The sequence below is a fragment of the Artemia franciscana genome, unplaced genomic scaffold (genome assembly GCF_032884065.1).
Source record: "Artemia franciscana unplaced genomic scaffold, ASM3288406v1 PGA_scaffold_23, whole genome shotgun sequence".
NCBI lineage: Eukaryota > Metazoa > Arthropoda > Branchiopoda > Anostraca > Artemiidae > Artemia > Artemia franciscana.
In genome coordinates, this window is record NW_027062649.1 from 1,580,232 (window position 1) to 1,598,396 (window position 18,165).

Below are 18,165 nucleotides of genomic sequence, written 5' to 3' on the forward strand. Positions count from 1 at the left end.
TCCTTACTTTCAGCTAAAATTTTTTTTTTTTTTTTTTTTTAATTTCAGGAAGGGGGCAATATCTAAACTCTCGTTTGTAGGGAAACTAAGTTTATCTTGAACAGTCATGGAAATAACAAATAAAATTAAACTGAATATTTGATTTGATATGATGATGTTAGTTGAAAAAAGCTCATTAGTTCAAAATCTAATAATACTGTATATTTTTGGTTTATTTTTAATTATGTAATGATTACAAAAGAAAATATTTGTAATAGAATTCGTTTTTAGTAAAGCACCTATGATGTAGTGGGTTTTAGACTTTTACAGTTAGCGGAGGAAGCAGTACCCAAACCCTTGTTTGTAGTGATTTTTCTTCGTTTCAAGCTTGATTAGCATATTCAACTAAAGTTTTACTCACTTTAAGATTTGTTATTCATCTACATTAGTACCTATTTTATGTTTTTTTTGCTGTGATTGTTTATTTAATTTCTGTGTGTCTTGAATTTCGTCTGTTCTTTAAGCGCGATTTCTGGTCGTTTTGAGTTTGAGTTATTGTAGGTTTTTATTTCTTCTATCTGACGTTTAATATAGCCTTGATTTTACTTGGAATAACTTCTTTTTACGGAATATTTATTGTAATTAATTTCTGTTCGTTTCGGATTGCCAAAGTCTAAATTTTTTCATATTGCCTTGAACATTCTTTGCTAGAACTAACAAAATTAAACTGAACGTGTGATACATAATGCTATTAATTGCTGAAAGCTCATCAGCTCGAGACTTTGTTTCACTGCAATTTTGATTTTATTGCCAATGTTGTAATAAGTAATATTTGTAATATAATTCGTTTCAATAAAGCACCAAATACGCAGTTGGCATTATGCTTTTACAGTTAGGGAAACGGACAGTAAATAAACTTTGGTTTATAGTGAAAACTATAGGTGTCTTGCAGGGGCGTAGCGCCAGCATTTTAATTGGGGGAGGGCAAGAATTTTATTCCAGCGCTACCATATACCATATACCAAAAACGCTGCTTGGTTAAAGTCAAATTATTATAAGACTCATAATAAACAATAAACACACATTACATAAAGTTTTAATGTCACTCCTTACTTTCAGTTAAAAAAAAGAATTGGAACAAAATTCAAACTTTAGCGTAAGGAACGAGGTATTGACGATGGGACGACCCCCCCCCCCATATACATAATAAAAATGTGCAAATATAGAAGTTCGTTGCGTAAGTTAATTTGTGAGTTACGTATATTCATTACCAGTAAAAACATTCGTAAATAAATTGAAAAGTTCTAGTGGCCTTTTTAAACAACAACAAAATTGGAGGGCAACTAGGCCCCTTCCACCATCCCTTTCTCCTCAAAATCGTCTGATCAAAACTTTGAGAAAGCCATTTAGCCAAAAAAGTAAAGTTAATATGAAAATTTCGTTTTAATTATTCATGTACCGTGATCTAAAATCAACACCTGTATTAATTCAAAAAGATTCAGTAATTAAACAAAAAAAACAAGTTTTTTATTTTAACTGAAAGTAAGGAGCGACATTAAAACTTAAAACGAACAGAAATTATTCCATATATGAAAGGGACTGTATCCTTCTCAACGCCCCACTCTTTACGCTTTACTACTTTTCAAGACAATAAAAACTTTAACGTAAAGAGCGGGGCGTTGATGAGGGGAAAGTCACTTTCATTTACGGAATAATTTCTGTTCGTTTTAAGTTATAATGTCGCTCCTTACTTTCAGTCAAAAAAGCTTGTTTTCTTATTTCATTTAACCAACAATCAGAATCCATTGCAAATGTGGTGTCTTTAACTAAGCTATAATCTTCTCGAGGGGTGTTACAGCTCATGGTCACTCCTGCCTCTCTATCAGCAGTCATGGTTTTGGTTAGGAAAATTCGTGAAAAGTTCACCTTGACGTTGCTATCAGGCCCACGATTGCAGGATTTCCCCGATATTTAGTATATCTAAGTGATATATAATCAAACATTTCGTGCTAACGAACTGTAAGTAAGGAGTGACCTGGATGAATAGTAACCGAAACTCCAATAAAAGGGACAATAGACACATAAAAAGAATTAAATTTCTATGCTGATTCCAAACATATAAGTTTCACCAAGTGTATACTTACCCTGAATTTTTTTTCTTATTTTCGAAAAAAGGGCGAGACATCCCCCCAAGACTAATAGAATCTTAATGACAATTACACCATCAGATTCAGTGTATCAGAGAACCTTATTGTAAAGGTTTCAATCTCCTTTTTGAAAAAATGTGGAATTTTGGATTTTGTGTCAGAAGAAAGATCACGGATGCGTGTTTATTTGTTTTATCTTTTTAGGGGTGATCTTATTGACTCAGTAGTCCTAGAATATCGCAAGAGGGCTCATTCAAACTGAAATTAAAAGTTCTAGTTCCCTTTTTATGTGACCCAAAAAATTCGAGGACAACTACGCCCCCTTTCATCCTCTTTTGTTTCCTAAAGTCACCGGATAAAAATTCTGAAATAGCCATTTTGTTAAGCATAGTGGAGATATCTAATAACTGTGTCTTAGAAGACGACTTAATCCCCCACGGTCCCTGGAGGAAGGGCTGCAAGTTATGAACTTTGCTTATTGCTTACATATAGTATCGATTATTGGGAAGGATACAGACATTTTCAGGGGAGATTTTTCCCGGTGGGCAGGAGACTGGGGGAGTTTGTTACATGGGATAGTCTTTCCAAAAAACAAATAAAACAAGTTTATTCGCTGAAAGTAAGGAGTAAAATTAAAACTTAAAACGAACAGAAATTATTACTTATATGAGGGGGCTATCCCCCTCGTCAATACCTCGCTCTTTACACTAAAGTTTTTTAGTACTTTTAAAAGAGCTGTTTCTTTTAATTAAACGACCTTTGTGATTCAGGGGTCATTCGTAAAGAATTGGAACAAAAGGGGGACTCAGGGGTCATTCTTAAAGAATTGGAACGATTGGAAGCGTAAAAGGCAAAATATTAACTATGGGGTGAACCCTCTCATATACATAATTATTTCTGCTCGTTCTAAGTTATAATGTTGCTCCTTGCTTTCATGTAAAAAAACTATTTTTTTTTTTAATTTAATCACTTAACAAAGTCATTGACTCTTGGGTGAAAACTTTTCCCTCTGTAATAAAGAACAAAAGATTTACCAAAAGTGTCTTGTAGCTTATGTTTCTGTTATCCAGCAGCCTTTTCTAGCAACAAATTGGGGAACGGGCTATGGAGTTCAAAATCTGGATTTTGGAAAGAAATTTTTTTTCTGGATAGATTTGCTGACTTGAATTAAAAAAAAAACTTTTCTTCTGTGATTTTTTTCTCAATTTACCAGATTCATAAGCTTATAAAGAATTACCATACTATGTAATGTTATATCTTTAAAATCTTTTCTAAGGATCTTAAGAACAGATTTTCAGATAAGTATGGCAGAAGAAATGGTAGAACATGGTTCTAATGAAGACTATTACAAATCAGAACTAAAAAAAAAAAAAAAAAAAATAAAATCAAACTACATGTTTGGCTAGCTGAAAATACATCAGATTACAAGTCATTAGCTAGGAAAATTCAGATTAGAATCTAGATGTGATATACTTGGACCCGGTAACGATAGTAAACATTCCATGCAATTGAATCAAGGTATGTTTCTTTTCAGCGGAGGAAGTTGATATCATCTAGTTTGACTGATTACTGTCGTCAAAATATTTTGCATAGGTTATCCATTCAGAATGAAAAAAAAAATCCGGGAAAAAACTGTAATACAAATAGTTTTACACAGAAATTACTTATAAAAATTTGGAAAATAGTATACTAAAAGCCCACCGAGATCAGAAACGGAGAAACGCCCCAGAATCAAACAGTTCACGGTAGCGAACCGTAAGTAAGAAACGAAATGGCTCAATAGTAAACGAACCTCTAAAAAACAGAGTCTTTATACCAATAGATATATCAAAAGAATCGGCTTATTTTGATGCTTTTAAATGTGTAAGTTTTATTAAGTTTGGTTTTACTGATTAAAGGCTGCGAGACTGAGACAATTTGCCTGATTTTTCAAAAAAGGGAGAAAAACCCCCTAACAGTATTAGAATCTTAATGAAAATCACAGAATCAGATTCAGCATGTCAGAAAACTACTATAGTGGTTTTAAGCTTCTATCTGCAAAAATATCGAATTTATATTTTTGCCAGAAGAAAGATCACGAATGCGTGTTTATTTGTTTTTTTCCGTGTATAATTGTGTCAACCCAGTGGTCCTAGAATATCAAAAGAGATCTCATTTGAACGAATATTAACAGTTCTAATGCCCTATTTAAGTGACCAAAAAGATTGGACGCCAATCTGGCCCCCTCCCCACTCCTTTTTTCCAAAGTCGTCTGATTAAAATTTTAAGATATCCGTTTTACTCATCATAGTTGAAAGGTCCAATAACTATCCCTTTGGATATAGAATGACCCCCCATAGCTCCAGGGGAAAGGTCTTTAAGTCATAAAATTTGCCCTTTTTTCACATAGTATTTATTATTGTGAAGTATATACTCATTTTCGGGTAGTTTTGCACGTAATATATTATTATTCAAATTTTTGAAAATATTTTAGTGTGAACAGAAACCATATTCCATTTTTTTCCACCTCAAACAATAGAATGAATAGTCTAATAGTGTAGGCTAGCACTTTAATGACCTTGTTCATTCTTTTTTTTCTAGTCTAATATAATTGTAGAAATGTTAATAAACATCTATAAAAGTAAAGAGATTCTTCTGCAAGGTTAAATTTCAGAATTTTCCCAAACGTGAAAAATTACTAAGGAAGCGCCAAGTTTTGATTATAAAATGGTAGGAAAAGACTATTTTCGTAATTGATTCCTCTCAGCACAAATATAGTGTTACATTGACTATTTAGTACGTTTTTAGTCTTTTATTTATACATTCTAGCAAAACGATAAGGACTGTGAGAAGAAAATAAAAAAAAACTAGAAAAATGTCCTTTTCTAGGTAGCCATGGTTGAAATTAACCTTCAGGATAACCTTCCAGATGCTCTTTATATAGCTTTTGCATCTTGTACAACAGTCCTTGTAGTCATGCATACACTTGCCCTGATGATAAGTACTTGCATATTACCACACGTGGATACTATTGCTGGATTGAAGCGAGCAGACTTAGTTGACGAATCTCCACATGAAATGCTACGGTGAGTAAATTTTACGACATGTTAGCTCTTTTGCGCTCTTCTACCGGCTTGACTAGTGACATTGGCCATTCTTCATCTGCTGTCTTTTTTCTGTTGAGCTGTGACGTATCTCGAATTTAAGTTTTATAATGGTTGTAGCAATAACTGCAACTTACTTTTAGCGTGACCATCGGTCAATACATGGCTAAAATTTAACGTGTGGTGACAGAGCGATTACTGACTGGGAAGAAATTCACAATAAGTGCTGCTTCAGAAACAGTTGTTTCCATCCAAATTCGACTAAGAAGTAATTTGCAACTGCGGAAACAAATTTTCCGGAGCTCTAAAGAAGAGTTGTAAACCGCTCAAACATGGCTTCCGATCAAATTAAAACGACCACTGTTAAAATCACAATCTTGAAACACCCTAACTTGAAAAACAAGAATGCTCTTTTTTGGAGCCACGTTTAAAACCCCACTCTAAAAGCAAACAGCACACTCTTCATAGAGCCGTCTATGTTAAATAGCATAGAAAAAAAAGAGATTTTTTTTTTAACTAAAAGTAAGGAGCGATATTAAAGCTTAAGACGAGCAGAAATTATTCCGTATATGAAAGGAGCTGTCTTCTCCTCAACGCCTCACTCTTTTTCAATTTTTCTTAGGCAAATTTTGTCAGGCGCTTAACTTTTGATGGGCAAGGCTAAACTTGATAGGTAACTTTTGATCGATGGCACTAAATATGGAATCAGCATCATAAGCTGATTCTTCAGCTATTACTGATTCAGCTATTAAAATTAAATTCTGTTTCTTAGAGTTTCAGTTACAATTGAGCTGAGTTGTTCCTTACAGTTGGTTACCACGAACTGTTTGATTGCGTAAAGAACATCTTTTCCTCTACTAAAATAGCTCCCTTTACTTCTGTGATTTATAATCTGTATATTACCGCAGCTCCCTTAAAAATATTTGATCATATGATGCCTCCCTTCCATTATACAAAATAACGCAGACATGAAAATTGTAGTTATTCAGAATTTATTTAAGACGAACTCATAAAAACAAAGTAAATGAAAAAAAAATATGTTATTGTCCTTTAAAGAGGATATGCTTGCCTATTAGCACCAAGTTTATCAAATCGGTGCCAATCATAAGATAGCACAAAAGCTCCTTTTCTGCAACCAACCGAAGAGAATGTTTCAATTTCATTTCAGCTAATGCAAATTTTATTTCACCTAATGCAGAAAAAGCCTGTACTGTATAAACAAGATTTTGCGACTGACAGCAACACTTTCAAAGCTTTATTTGACAAAAGATAATTTTTGCTCTTAATATATATTCAAAATTGTATTAGAGATCCATTCTAAATTTGTATTTTAAAGAAGTATCACTGGATAATTCAATCAGGTTTCCTTTCTAATTGCTTGTTATTTTAAATTCACCATTTTGTTTATCGGTAAGCAGATTCTGTATCCCCACAAATTTTGTAAAATTAATCCCATCAAAATAATACCAGCAATGAATTATCAAACCATCCCAGTATTCAAGACATGGATTTTTGTTTGTTTCTATGTTATGTTAGACGCATAAATTGAGATCTGGAAATATTTCAATCTCCTTTTTTTCACAATTTGTCTTCCAAAGCTCTATTTTTTTTGTAGTTTTGCTTTCACATTAGCTTTCTGAGTCAATAAATGTATTTGTGGTTAGTACATTGTTTTATTCAAAACACTCAATTGTCCTAAGATATTCCACAAATAGATCAGTTTAATAATTGAATTATTATAATTTTAATAATTAAATGCTTGCTTTTTAAATGCTTGGTAATTAAATCACTAAGTAGTTTTTAAAGTTTTTAAAACATTAAAACTTTAGGTTTAAAGTACTAAATCTTTAGTTAAAGTTTTTAAAGTATTAAGCACTTTTCAAAGTTTAATAATTAAATGCTTGTGTCCTCATTTTGATTTTCTTTTATTACAATGACATTTCCACTTTGAGTTCATGTATGCTCTTAATAACTTTAACACAAGATAGTCAGCACACTTCAAAAAAGTAAAAAAGTATGGATCCCTTAACGTCATATAACGTCATATAACGTCGTATAACGTCGTACAAGTAGATCCCTTAACGTCAAACGGCTTTGTAAGCAAACCAAGATATTAACTTATAACGAACTGTTTTTATATAGTTTGTAATTTTCAGAGTTGTGAGTTACTCACAACTTGTGAGTTATAACAACTAAGTTACTCACTTTTGTTTCTTTTTATACAAGAGCTGCTGTGCATCGTGCTGTGCTGCTGTGGAACATGCAGTGCATCGTTTTGATTTCAATTAGTGCTTGAAAGCCAGTTTTGTGACCTGACATTGATTTTGCACCATCTGTGCAAAGCCAAACGCAAATATTCTACAATATGCCTTTCTCATTAGAAAAAAATGTCAAATAAATACGGGATGTGGGTAAGTTTCACGGGATGTGGCTTGTCCAGGAATAAGTTGGCAAAACAATCTTCGGTTGTATTATTCTTTTCAACATATCAAAGATACCCAATTAATATGCGGTTGTAGCTACATCAGTTCCTTCTTCTACTTGTAAGGCGAATTTTTAAAATGCGTATTTGAGAAACTAATTAATCGGAAAGATTGTATCGTCTATCGTCAAATCGTCAGTTTGTTCAACCCCAAATGGAATAATTAGTAGAATCTACGAAATCTTGCCGATTCTACCTAGAGATTGCGGACCTAATTTTTTTTAGCCTGGGCCAGTAAATGTCGCAGTCCCGAAAGGGTTAAGATATTTCGTGAGATTATGTAGTTTCAATTTCATTTGATTTTTGTTAATCTAATCTAATACTCGCGCCTCCCTATAGACTAGTTCACGGACTCCATAGGGGAGCACGCCTCCCAGTTTGAAAGTGCTACCTTACTTAATTATTTCTTTAAAGCTTTGATCTTAAAAGCCAAACATATTCTTAGGTATTGAATATAGTTTTTACAGTGTCACACCAATAAAGCATTTGCTTTAGAAGGCTGTGGTAGTCAAGTTTGTTTATTTCTAATTTGAGCCTTGGATATTGACCTAATCCACACTTTTTTATTTCTCTTGTAACCCTTTTTCTTGACAAGTATTCACAACAGACATAGTATTAAACATACAGAGTCAATTCTTTTGACGTTCTTGGATTACTGCTACAAAGCCACACCAGCTAAAACTTGGCAAATATACCATGAATTGATCATCCCTAGGTAATCTAATACGTAGCTTCTCAGGAAAAATACTAGACATGGGTCATGGAACCAACTGGAGAATATTTTTGTGTAATTTTGGGCCATTCCAGTAAAACTCTATGGTCAAAACCAAATCAGAACATGGAATGTATATTTCTACCTCTATCAACAAGGTGACCAGCTAGGCGGTTGAATCAGTCTAATGTTCCAAAAAATGCATACATGGGCTTGGTATCTTGAACTATCATACAAGTCTGAAACACCTCAACCTTCCAATTCTCTTCAATAGGAAAAAGCTATGTAATGTCACTATGAGCAATACTTATAACATCTGCTGTTCTTCCAACATTCCGATGCTGGATTAAAACATTAACACAGTTCTGCTCCAAGAGATTTTTTCAAAACCATAAAACAAGGAAAAATATATTTGTGAAATAATTTGATCAGGCAAATATGTCTAGCCAGTAAAGAGAGCCACTAGTTGGCTAAACTGATAGAATATTCTTTGGGTACAGCTACTAAAACTTCCAGTTCCCGTTCTAGCCAACTATTGATATTTTTATAACCATTGATTAGGAACGAGTTCCCTAGGAATAAAAGAGGTACAAACATGCCCGTGACCATCCTTCTCACTTCACAAATTCTTCTAAGCCAATTCTTTTGATGTTCATACCCATTATCTCTATGATGCCGAGGATTAAAATTTTGAAAGTTTTGTCAGCATAAACCCTTTTGGTTGGAAAAAATCACTGTAATCATTCCAAAACTTAAATTGTAGTTTTAATTACTTGTAAACGGTAATGAATTTTACTTGTAAACGGTAGCAGGCTGGATATTAATTTCTGACAAGAAGCGTGTTTAGGCATACAATTCCAGCTTGATGTGCAGCCGAGCACTGCTTTAAAAAGAAGTAAAAATTGATGAAGTGTTATTATTTGCAACCAAAAAGCTATTAAGCAGCCTACCAAAAAAGTAAACTGAGTGTTAAGGCAACTCATAAACCTCTTTAATTAATATTAAATTAATAGATTAATTAGAATTAATTTAATTTATTAATATTTATTAATTAATTTTTATATTTATATTGTAATATTTGTATAATATTGTATATTGTATATAAGAATAGTAATATTTATTTATTGATTATTAATTTAATTTAAATTAATTAGAAATTATAACCAAGAGCTGTTTATTTACAAAGTTAAACCGTTGAGATACAATTTATTATTAATTGAAACTAATTAAAAAAACACTTTCCGAAACAGAAGTTTTCTAAAGACAAGTGAAAGCCATATCAAACTTAAGATCAGAGAAAATAGAAATCTGCAGTAACTCAGACTCGAAACGATCAGAATGTACTGCTAAAGACTAAAAGAACCCCAAAACAAACAGAAAGTAAATAAACAACCGTAGCAAAAAGACATACAAGAGGTTTTTAGTTTACAATCAATTAAACCCTCTTTGAAGTTTATACGAGCATCCCTTCTATAAGAGCCAAATATGCCCCCAGAGCATAACCTACAAGGCCTGCCCCCGGGTTCAGGGGGTTGTGTCGACCCAAAGTTTTTTTTTTTAAATGTTCTTGGACTATTTAAAAAAATGGCTATCTGAAAATTCTTGTCAGATATATTTGGGGGAAAAGGGTGTGAAGGGGAGGGGATTTGCCCTTCGATCTTATTTGACTCTTAAGAAAGGCACTAGAACTTTTAATTTATAATTGAATGAGCCCCCTTCAAAGTTTATACAACGACTCCTTCCATAAGAAGTTTGTCTGAGAAAAAAAAAAAGATAAGTCAAAGGAACCGTATGGCATTTACTATTGCCAACGCCACAGCGTTGGCTCTGATCATGCAGTAGTTGGTCATTGTTTAAATTCCAGACATTTTTTTATTTCTATCTGTAAAACATAAATTTTCAAGTTATGATGCTAATCTCTGAAGTAGGTTAAAAGTCCTATCATTGCCAAGACAGGTTCAATTCAAATGTGCCCACAAAATAACCATAAATAGTCCCTTTAAAACAGAAAAGGAAGTCTATCACTGGAAAATAAAAACTAAAAAATAGAATTAGAAAGATAGAGATATTAAGAGAAAGATGCGGAAGGAGTCAAGCAAAGAGGGAATTAGAAGAAAGGGGAAGTGAAAAAAGAGAGAGAGGGAGAAATATAGAGTGAAATATCTGTACTGCCTGGAACGGAATATTATTGCAAAGGGGCAGAAAAAAAGCATTATAGGTAGGAAAAACAAGCTACAATACATTTCGAAATATTATTTACTAACTTTTATTTTACTCTGAATCTCTTCATTAATTACATATTCAATTTAGATCGTATATTCAACTTGCCTGGGTCCTATCTACTGTCACTGGAATCGTTCTGTTCATGGTTGAAGTTGTCCTGCTTTGTTGGGTTCAGTTTTATTCGTACTCAATTAACGCTGCCTACGCCTCGACTGGAATCGTTCTTCCTTCCCTTTTAATATTTGGTTACATGGCCTTGAAATTCTATAAGAACCTGAACAAACACATGGAAATGAATTCCCAGAGGGATTTAAGCTCTCTGGAAAATGTAGCCGAACAATTAAAAGGAACAATTGACGGAAGAAGGGCATCTAAAGAAAGAACGTACTCCATCATTGACATGCCTCAATAATTGGAGTTCAAACTAATTTATATGGAAACGATAAAAAGTATAAGAATCAACAAAACCATATTTTCTACAATTCATCTCTGAAAAATTGCCATAACTTACAAGGTACTGAGAAGCTGATGCCCACGTTTAATGCTTATCTAGCTAAGAAAACACAGATTAGAAAGTTTTTATCATCTTACCTTTTTATATTTAGGTAGTTTTTCTTTGCGCTAGGAGACTTTCAAAGAAAAAGATAACAACAATCTAGTAAGAATGCAGTTAAGATGTCTTTGGTACATTTTTCTTTTGTAAATTATATTGTATCTATACGAATTTCTTAGTTTTCATTATTTACTCAAGAATTTGAATTTCATTTTGATACGCTGTTTTATCGACTTTTATTGACTGTCTGTCGACTGTTTGAGGCACCTAGGCCCCCTCCCACGCTCATTTTTTCCTAAAAGTCACCGAATCAAAATTCTGAGATATCTGTTTTATTCACCATAGTCGAAAAACCTAATAACTATGTCTTTAGGGACGACTTACTCCCCCGCAGTCCCCGTGGGAGGGGCTACAAGTTACAAACTTTGACCTGTGTTTACATATAGTAATGGTTACTGGGAAGTGTACAGGCGTTTTCAGGAGGATTTTTTTGTTTAGGGGGGAGAGCTGAGGTGGAAGGGTTACGTGGGAGGATATTTTCATGGAGAAGCATCTCATGGGGGAAGAGAATTTCAATGAAGGGGGCGCAGGATTTTCTAGCATTATTTGAAAAACAATGAAAAAATAAATATGAAAAGTTTTTTCTAATGAAAGAAAGGAGCAGCATTAAAACTTAAAACGAACAAAAATTATTACGCATATGAGGGGTTTACCTCCTCGTTATACCTCACTCTTTGCGCTAAAGTATTTTTAGTAATTTCAACTATTTATTCTACGGCCTTTGTGACTCAGAGGTCATTCTTAAGGAATTGGGACAAAATATAAGCTTAAGTATAAAGAGCGAGGTATCGAGGAGGGGGCGAACCCCCTCATAAAAACATGAGAATACAAAAGTTCTTTACTTAAGCTAATTTATAAGTTACGTATATCTTTTACTAATAAAAAGATTCGTAAAAAATTTAAAGTTCTAGTTGCCTTTTTAATTAACCCAAAAATCGGAGGGCAACTAGGCTTCCTCCCCTGCTCTTTTTTCCCAAAATCATACGATTAAAATTAGGAGAAAGCCATTTAGCCAAAAAAAAAGAAAAAAAATATACAAATTTCGTGTTAATTATTCCTCTGCGGAGAGCCAAAATTTAACATTCATTGATTCAAAAACGTACAGAAATTAGATAAAAAAAAACAAGTTTTTAAACTGAAAGTAAGGAGCGACATTAAAACTTAAAACGAAAAGAAATGGGTTGTCTCCTTCGCAATCTCTCGCTCTTTACGATAAAGTTTGACTCTTTGCCACAATTTTACATTATAAAACAATTAAAAGCTTTTTTTACAATTAATTTTTGGCAATTCTAGATGCTAAAGATAATAAAAAATTCCGAATATACACAATTGAGGTCTTTCAGGGGGAAGACACATGTTCATAACCACCCCTTGTGGGTGCCCATATGGGGGCTCAAAAATATATACTTTTTAAATAGATATGTTCGCCAGTTGTAAACATTGAAATACTCCAAGAATAAGGAAACACTTGGATAAAAAGGATAAAGATCCTCCTGAGCCATTGCTGCTACATAAGGCGTCGAGTCGACGTTTCAGTTGCTGATTGACTTTTACAGGAACAAGTAGCAAGTTTGTCGCCAGCCTTCCTGCACCGGGGATCGAACCCGGGTGCTCCGTATCACCAAGCACAGCATTAATCCGCTAAGCTACAACAGGTTATGAAATACGTGATTATGCAAAAAATTTAATATAGAATTGAGCTGGACCTACAATAGGAAATTCAATTTTTGAAATTGTCGAACTTCGGAAGATTGAAACAAATTACAATCAATTAACTAATCAGTTATTTTATCATCCATGAAAGAAAATGATGGCCGAAACCCTTTAATATAGTAGTAAAATCAAAAAACACAAAATAAATCCATACATATATTATTTAGTATTCGTACTGCAGATAATACAGTTACTATTCCATAGTGTCAAAGATAAGGTGAATCTGAAAGGTCATTTAAAACAAAATTCTGACATGTTTACCAATGATGGCAACATATTTTAGTAGGCTATTCTTTTCTAAAAAGAAATATAATCATAGTCAATCGTGGTAAGCATAGCAGACAATTTACAAACTTAAAAATTCTACAGATATGCACCTTTTAATGGCTGGAGAAAAAGAACCACAGAGGAGAAAAGCTGATTGTATGGGACAATGAATGGCAAATGCACTGAAAAGCCATGTTCGGTGAATCCTTTGTCATCTTGGCGGTTGATGCACCCAGAGATGGATTATTATAACGGACCTCCTTAGTAACAGGCTCAATAACGAACTAGACTTCAACAGATAAATAAGACTTTCATGAAGTTCAACGTCGTCCTTCGACATCGTCCTTTGACGTCCTTCGACAGTTGCGATTATCTTCACAAAGCCAATAAGTTATAATTTAAGTTTTCAACTTAAATTATAATTTAAATAATAAATTATAAATTATAATTAAATTATAATTTAAGTTTCAAGAAGGATTGAACAACAGTCGTTGCTATTATGCTCGCACAAAAAGAGATAGACTAACTGCGGTAAAGTACAAACGTTATGGTCGCTAATAGTGGTGAAGTCACCAGGTTATACCTAATGATGATGGATAAGTCACTGGATAGTAATTACCGAATTTCCAGAATAGGCCTCTGAACTAGGGTGCATTTAGTAACCTAGTTTTAAGTATCCTAGTTTTGATGAGCCTAGCCTAGTTTTGGCTAAAACAAAGACCTTCTCCATAAAAAGGTCACAAAAATAGCAAAGAATGTAACGATTTGCAGTGCTTTGCAACAGAATGTGAAGCAAGCATGTTTCGGTGATTCAAATGTGTGGTTCAAAAAGGTGTATCTTAATATTTCAGTGAAAGAAGCTTGAACTTGCCCCCAAACGTGGTCCTTGTCAATAAAAAGATCACAAAAAAAGCCAAATATATGGCACTTTACTATGTTTTGCAACGAAATATTAAGCAAATGCACTTCTTTGACTGAAATGTGTGGTTTAAATGGAAGGTTTTTTTTACCATTCGATCAGGGAAGTCTTTGCTCAACAAATGAGCTTTATCCAGGAAGAGACTGTAAAAATAGTGAAAAATCCTTTTCTGTGTTTTGCCATGGAATACAAAGGAAATACATCAGTTTTCAAATGCTCTTTTACTGTCATTTGCAACAAAATGGCCCTTCTCCATAGTGTTCTCATAAAAATAGAAAAAAAATATGATATTATACTGTGCTTTGCAACGAAATAAGAAAACAATACTATTCTTTGATCCGCAAATTGGTTCCATGTTTTTTTTTTACCATTCTATGAAGGGACCCTAGCATTGGCTCAAAAATGGCCCTTCTCCATAAAGTTCTCGCAAAAATAGCCGAAAATGTGACGTTATACTGTGCTGTGCAACGAAATACGAAAACAATACTATTCTTTGATCCAAACATGAGGTTCCATGTTTTTTACCATTCTATGAAGAGAGCCTAGCATTGGTGCATATTTTATCAAATTTCAATGACGGGGGGGGGGGGGCCTGGCCTTGGGTTAAAAAAGGCCTTTTCTATAATAGCATCATCAAAATAGCAAAAGTTATGACGTTGAACTGTGTCTTGCAACGAAATACGAAGTAAATGTGGCTATTTAATTCAAACGGCTGGTTCAATCGGGTGTGTTTTATTTTTCCATGAAGTAGGTTATGTTTGGCGCAAGATATTGGCCTTTTCCATGAAAGGCAGAGCCTGACATTTTACTGTGTTTTGTAAAGAAATCCAAGGCCAATAAGCTTCGTAGGGCAAAATGTATTGCCAAGGGCGTCGTCTGTTCAGACTATCTTGATAAGATTATCCCAATAATCTGAAGCATAAAATTGTCATATAGCCCCTACCCCTTGACTATCTACATACGAACATATTTTGCTCCCCCTCCCAATAAAAGACTGGAGAGTTGTCCCTGTATATAGTTCGAACATTTTCTTTAGTAACCTTTTAGTGAGGAAGGCCTAGTCTTTGTTAAAAAATGGACCTTCGCCATGGAAAGTTCACAAAAAATCCAAAAATATGATGCTTTGCTATGTTTTTAACTAAATATGAGTCAAATACGTTTCTTTGATTCAAGTGTGGGACATTAAATGTTATTTTTGCCTATCAATAAGGTAGGCTTAGTCTTGGCTCAAAGTTTGGGCCTTCTCCATTAAATAGTCACAGAAATAGCAAAAACATTTGACGGTGTATTGAATTTGGCAACAAGATACGAAGCACATGCAACTCTCTGATTCAAATGTCTGGTTCAAAGGGGTGTCTTTGCTTTTCATTGAGGGGGTGACTTAGTTCTTACTAAGGAAATGGTCTTTTCCACAAAACGTCACAAAAAGCAGAAAACTATGAAGTTTCGTTTGTTTTGAAATTATGACTCAAAATATTCGTTTTCTCCATAGAGGTCACCAAAAAGCAAAAATTATGACGTTTTACTGTGGTTTGCAACGAAAAAAATAGCAAATACGTTTCTTTGATTGCACTGTAGTTCAAATACATTTCATATAGCCCTTCAATGAGGTGAGCACAGTTTTGGCTAAAAAAATTCCTTAAAAATGTCAAAAAAAGTGAGAAATTGTACGTTTTATTACTTTTTGTAAAAAAATAAATAAAATATGTTTATTGATTAAAATGTGAATTTCAAACCTATTTTTTTTACCTGTCTCTAAGGGGGGCTTATTCTTGACTTAAAAAAAGGAGGGTTATCCATAAAAAAACAACAGCCAGACTAAATCACAAATAACAGCCAGACTTTGATGTTTTACTGTGTTTTGCAAAAAAGAAGCAAATATAGTTTTTCGATTTTAACACATGATTCAAATTTATTTTTTTACTCCTTTTAAATGGTGAAGGTCTAGTCATAGCTAAAAATTGGTTTTCACCATAAAAATGACAAAAAAATATGACGTTTCACATTGTTTTGCACCAAAATACAAAGCAAATGTAGTTCTTTGATTCAATTGCCTAGTTCAAATAAGTTTTTATTACCTATCAGTAAGGTTGGACCAAAATATCTAGCTTTTCCATAAAAGATCGCAAAAACTAAGAAAACTGAATATTTTAGAGTACTTTTCGACGAAATACTAAGCAATGCATTTTTTCATTAAGATATGTTGTTTAAATTTATTACCTTTTTATGAGAGAGGGCTAGTCTTGGCAAAAAAATGTACCTATTCCTTGAAAAAGTCACCAAAAGGCAAAAATAAGACGCTTTACTATGTTTTGCAATGATATATGAAGTAAATATGATTATCTCATTCAAATATTGGGTTAAAATAGACTTTTTACCATTAGATAAATGAATTCTGATTTTGGCAAAAAAAAAAATGGGGCCTCTTCACCAAATTGTCACAAAATATGAAAAAATATGCTGCTTTATTGTATTTTGCATTGAATACGAAGAAAATGTCATTTTGTGATTGAATTGCCTTACTCAAATGGGCATTTCTTTACCTTTTAATGACGAGAACATAGCCTTGGCTCGAAAACGGGCTATCTCATTAAAAAGGAAAAAAAAAGCAAAAACGACAAAAACAAAGTAAATACAGTTCTTTTGTTGAAATATTGGGTTTTAATGGAAGTTTTCCTTTTTTATATATAGAAAAAGCTCAAAAAGGAGCCTTCTCCAAAAAAATGTCACCGAAACGGCAAAAATATTTCATTTTACTGTCTTTAACCACAAATGGTTATCTTAACATTCAGTTATCTTAACATTCAGCTTAGAAATTTCAAATCTCAACATAGAGATTTCTCCAAAAAAGGTAATAAAAATAGCAAAACATATTTGATTTTACTGTGTTGTGTTGAGGTTTAACATTAAAAGTTTTTTTTCAGTGTATTTTTGTGACCTTTGAACGGGGAAGTTCTAGTCCTGGTTAAAAGACGGGTCATCTGTATAAAAATGTCAAAAAATTATGACTTTTACCGGGTTTTGCAACGAAACAAAAGTAAATAATTTTCTTTGATTCAAACGACAAATATATATATATATTTCATAACCCCCCCTCCAAAGCCCCCCCGCGCGCGTAAGTCGTTACGCGCCATATTAGTTACGCACCATTGTAGTTGTATCCCTGTGTACCACCTATGAATATAGATAGATTTATATATGTGTTTTGAACTACGTAAAACTTGCGAATATACAACATTCTTGGCTTTCCCATTGTCTGTGCATATACAAAGCCTTATGTACTAATAATAACGTCATATGCAAACGCTCTTTTTACAAACAAACAAACATGCATACACACAACTCGTTTTTATATAGATAGATAGATAGGTAGATACAATACAAATTAACTGCGTAAAACTTGCGAATATACTTCGCTGTCCAATTGTCGCTGCATATAAATAGATTGTCAGGTTTACCGACCCTCGAACATGCAACGTACAATTGTCCATGGGAAAAACAATCAGTATTGAGATCTATACCATATTTTTCTAATGATTGACCTTGAGCTTTGTTGATGGTGATTGCAAATGCTAATCGAATTGGGAATTGCAATCTTTTAAATTGAAAAGGAAGATCCGTTGGAATCATGGGAATGCGAGGAATAAGAACAGCCTCACCCTCAAAAGGCCCTGTCAAGATTGTGGCCTCTATTACGTTTTCCATTGTTTTTTACGGCAAGTCGCGTGCCATTGCAAAGCTTTGGTGGGTTGATATTTCTTAACAGTATTATTGATACGCCTATTTTTAGTTGTAGCACGTGTGGTGGAAACCCTGAAAGATTCACGGAATTTAAAAATTCAGGTAGATAATTAACCGCCTCATTTGGTTCCAAAACTGTGTCGACTGACTTGTAAAGGACTGCCTGGTCTCGAATCTTGGTCAAAACAATATTGTTGATTTCGTGGACGTCTATATTTTTGGGTGCAAGCATCACTCTTTCACTTAGCCATTTATTATTTTTATAATTGTTTAGAATATTCGGAAA

The 18,165-nt window shown here is 33.5% G+C and overlaps 1 protein-coding gene across 1 annotated transcript; it reads left to right on the forward strand.

Annotated features, from left to right (window-relative positions):
- Positions 1–4,994: 4,994 nt before the first annotated feature.
- On the forward strand, positions 4,995–11,350 carry LOC136041437 (calcium release-activated calcium channel protein 1-like). Its single transcript, XM_065726106.1, has 2 exons — positions 4,995–5,191; positions 10,714–11,350. The coding sequence occupies exons 1-2, from the start codon at positions 5,001–5,003 to the stop codon at positions 11,036–11,038; spliced, it is 516 nt and encodes a 171-aa protein (XP_065582178.1). The 5' UTR covers positions 4,995–5,000; the 3' UTR covers positions 11,039–11,350.
- Positions 11,351–18,165: the final 6,815 nt, after the last annotated feature.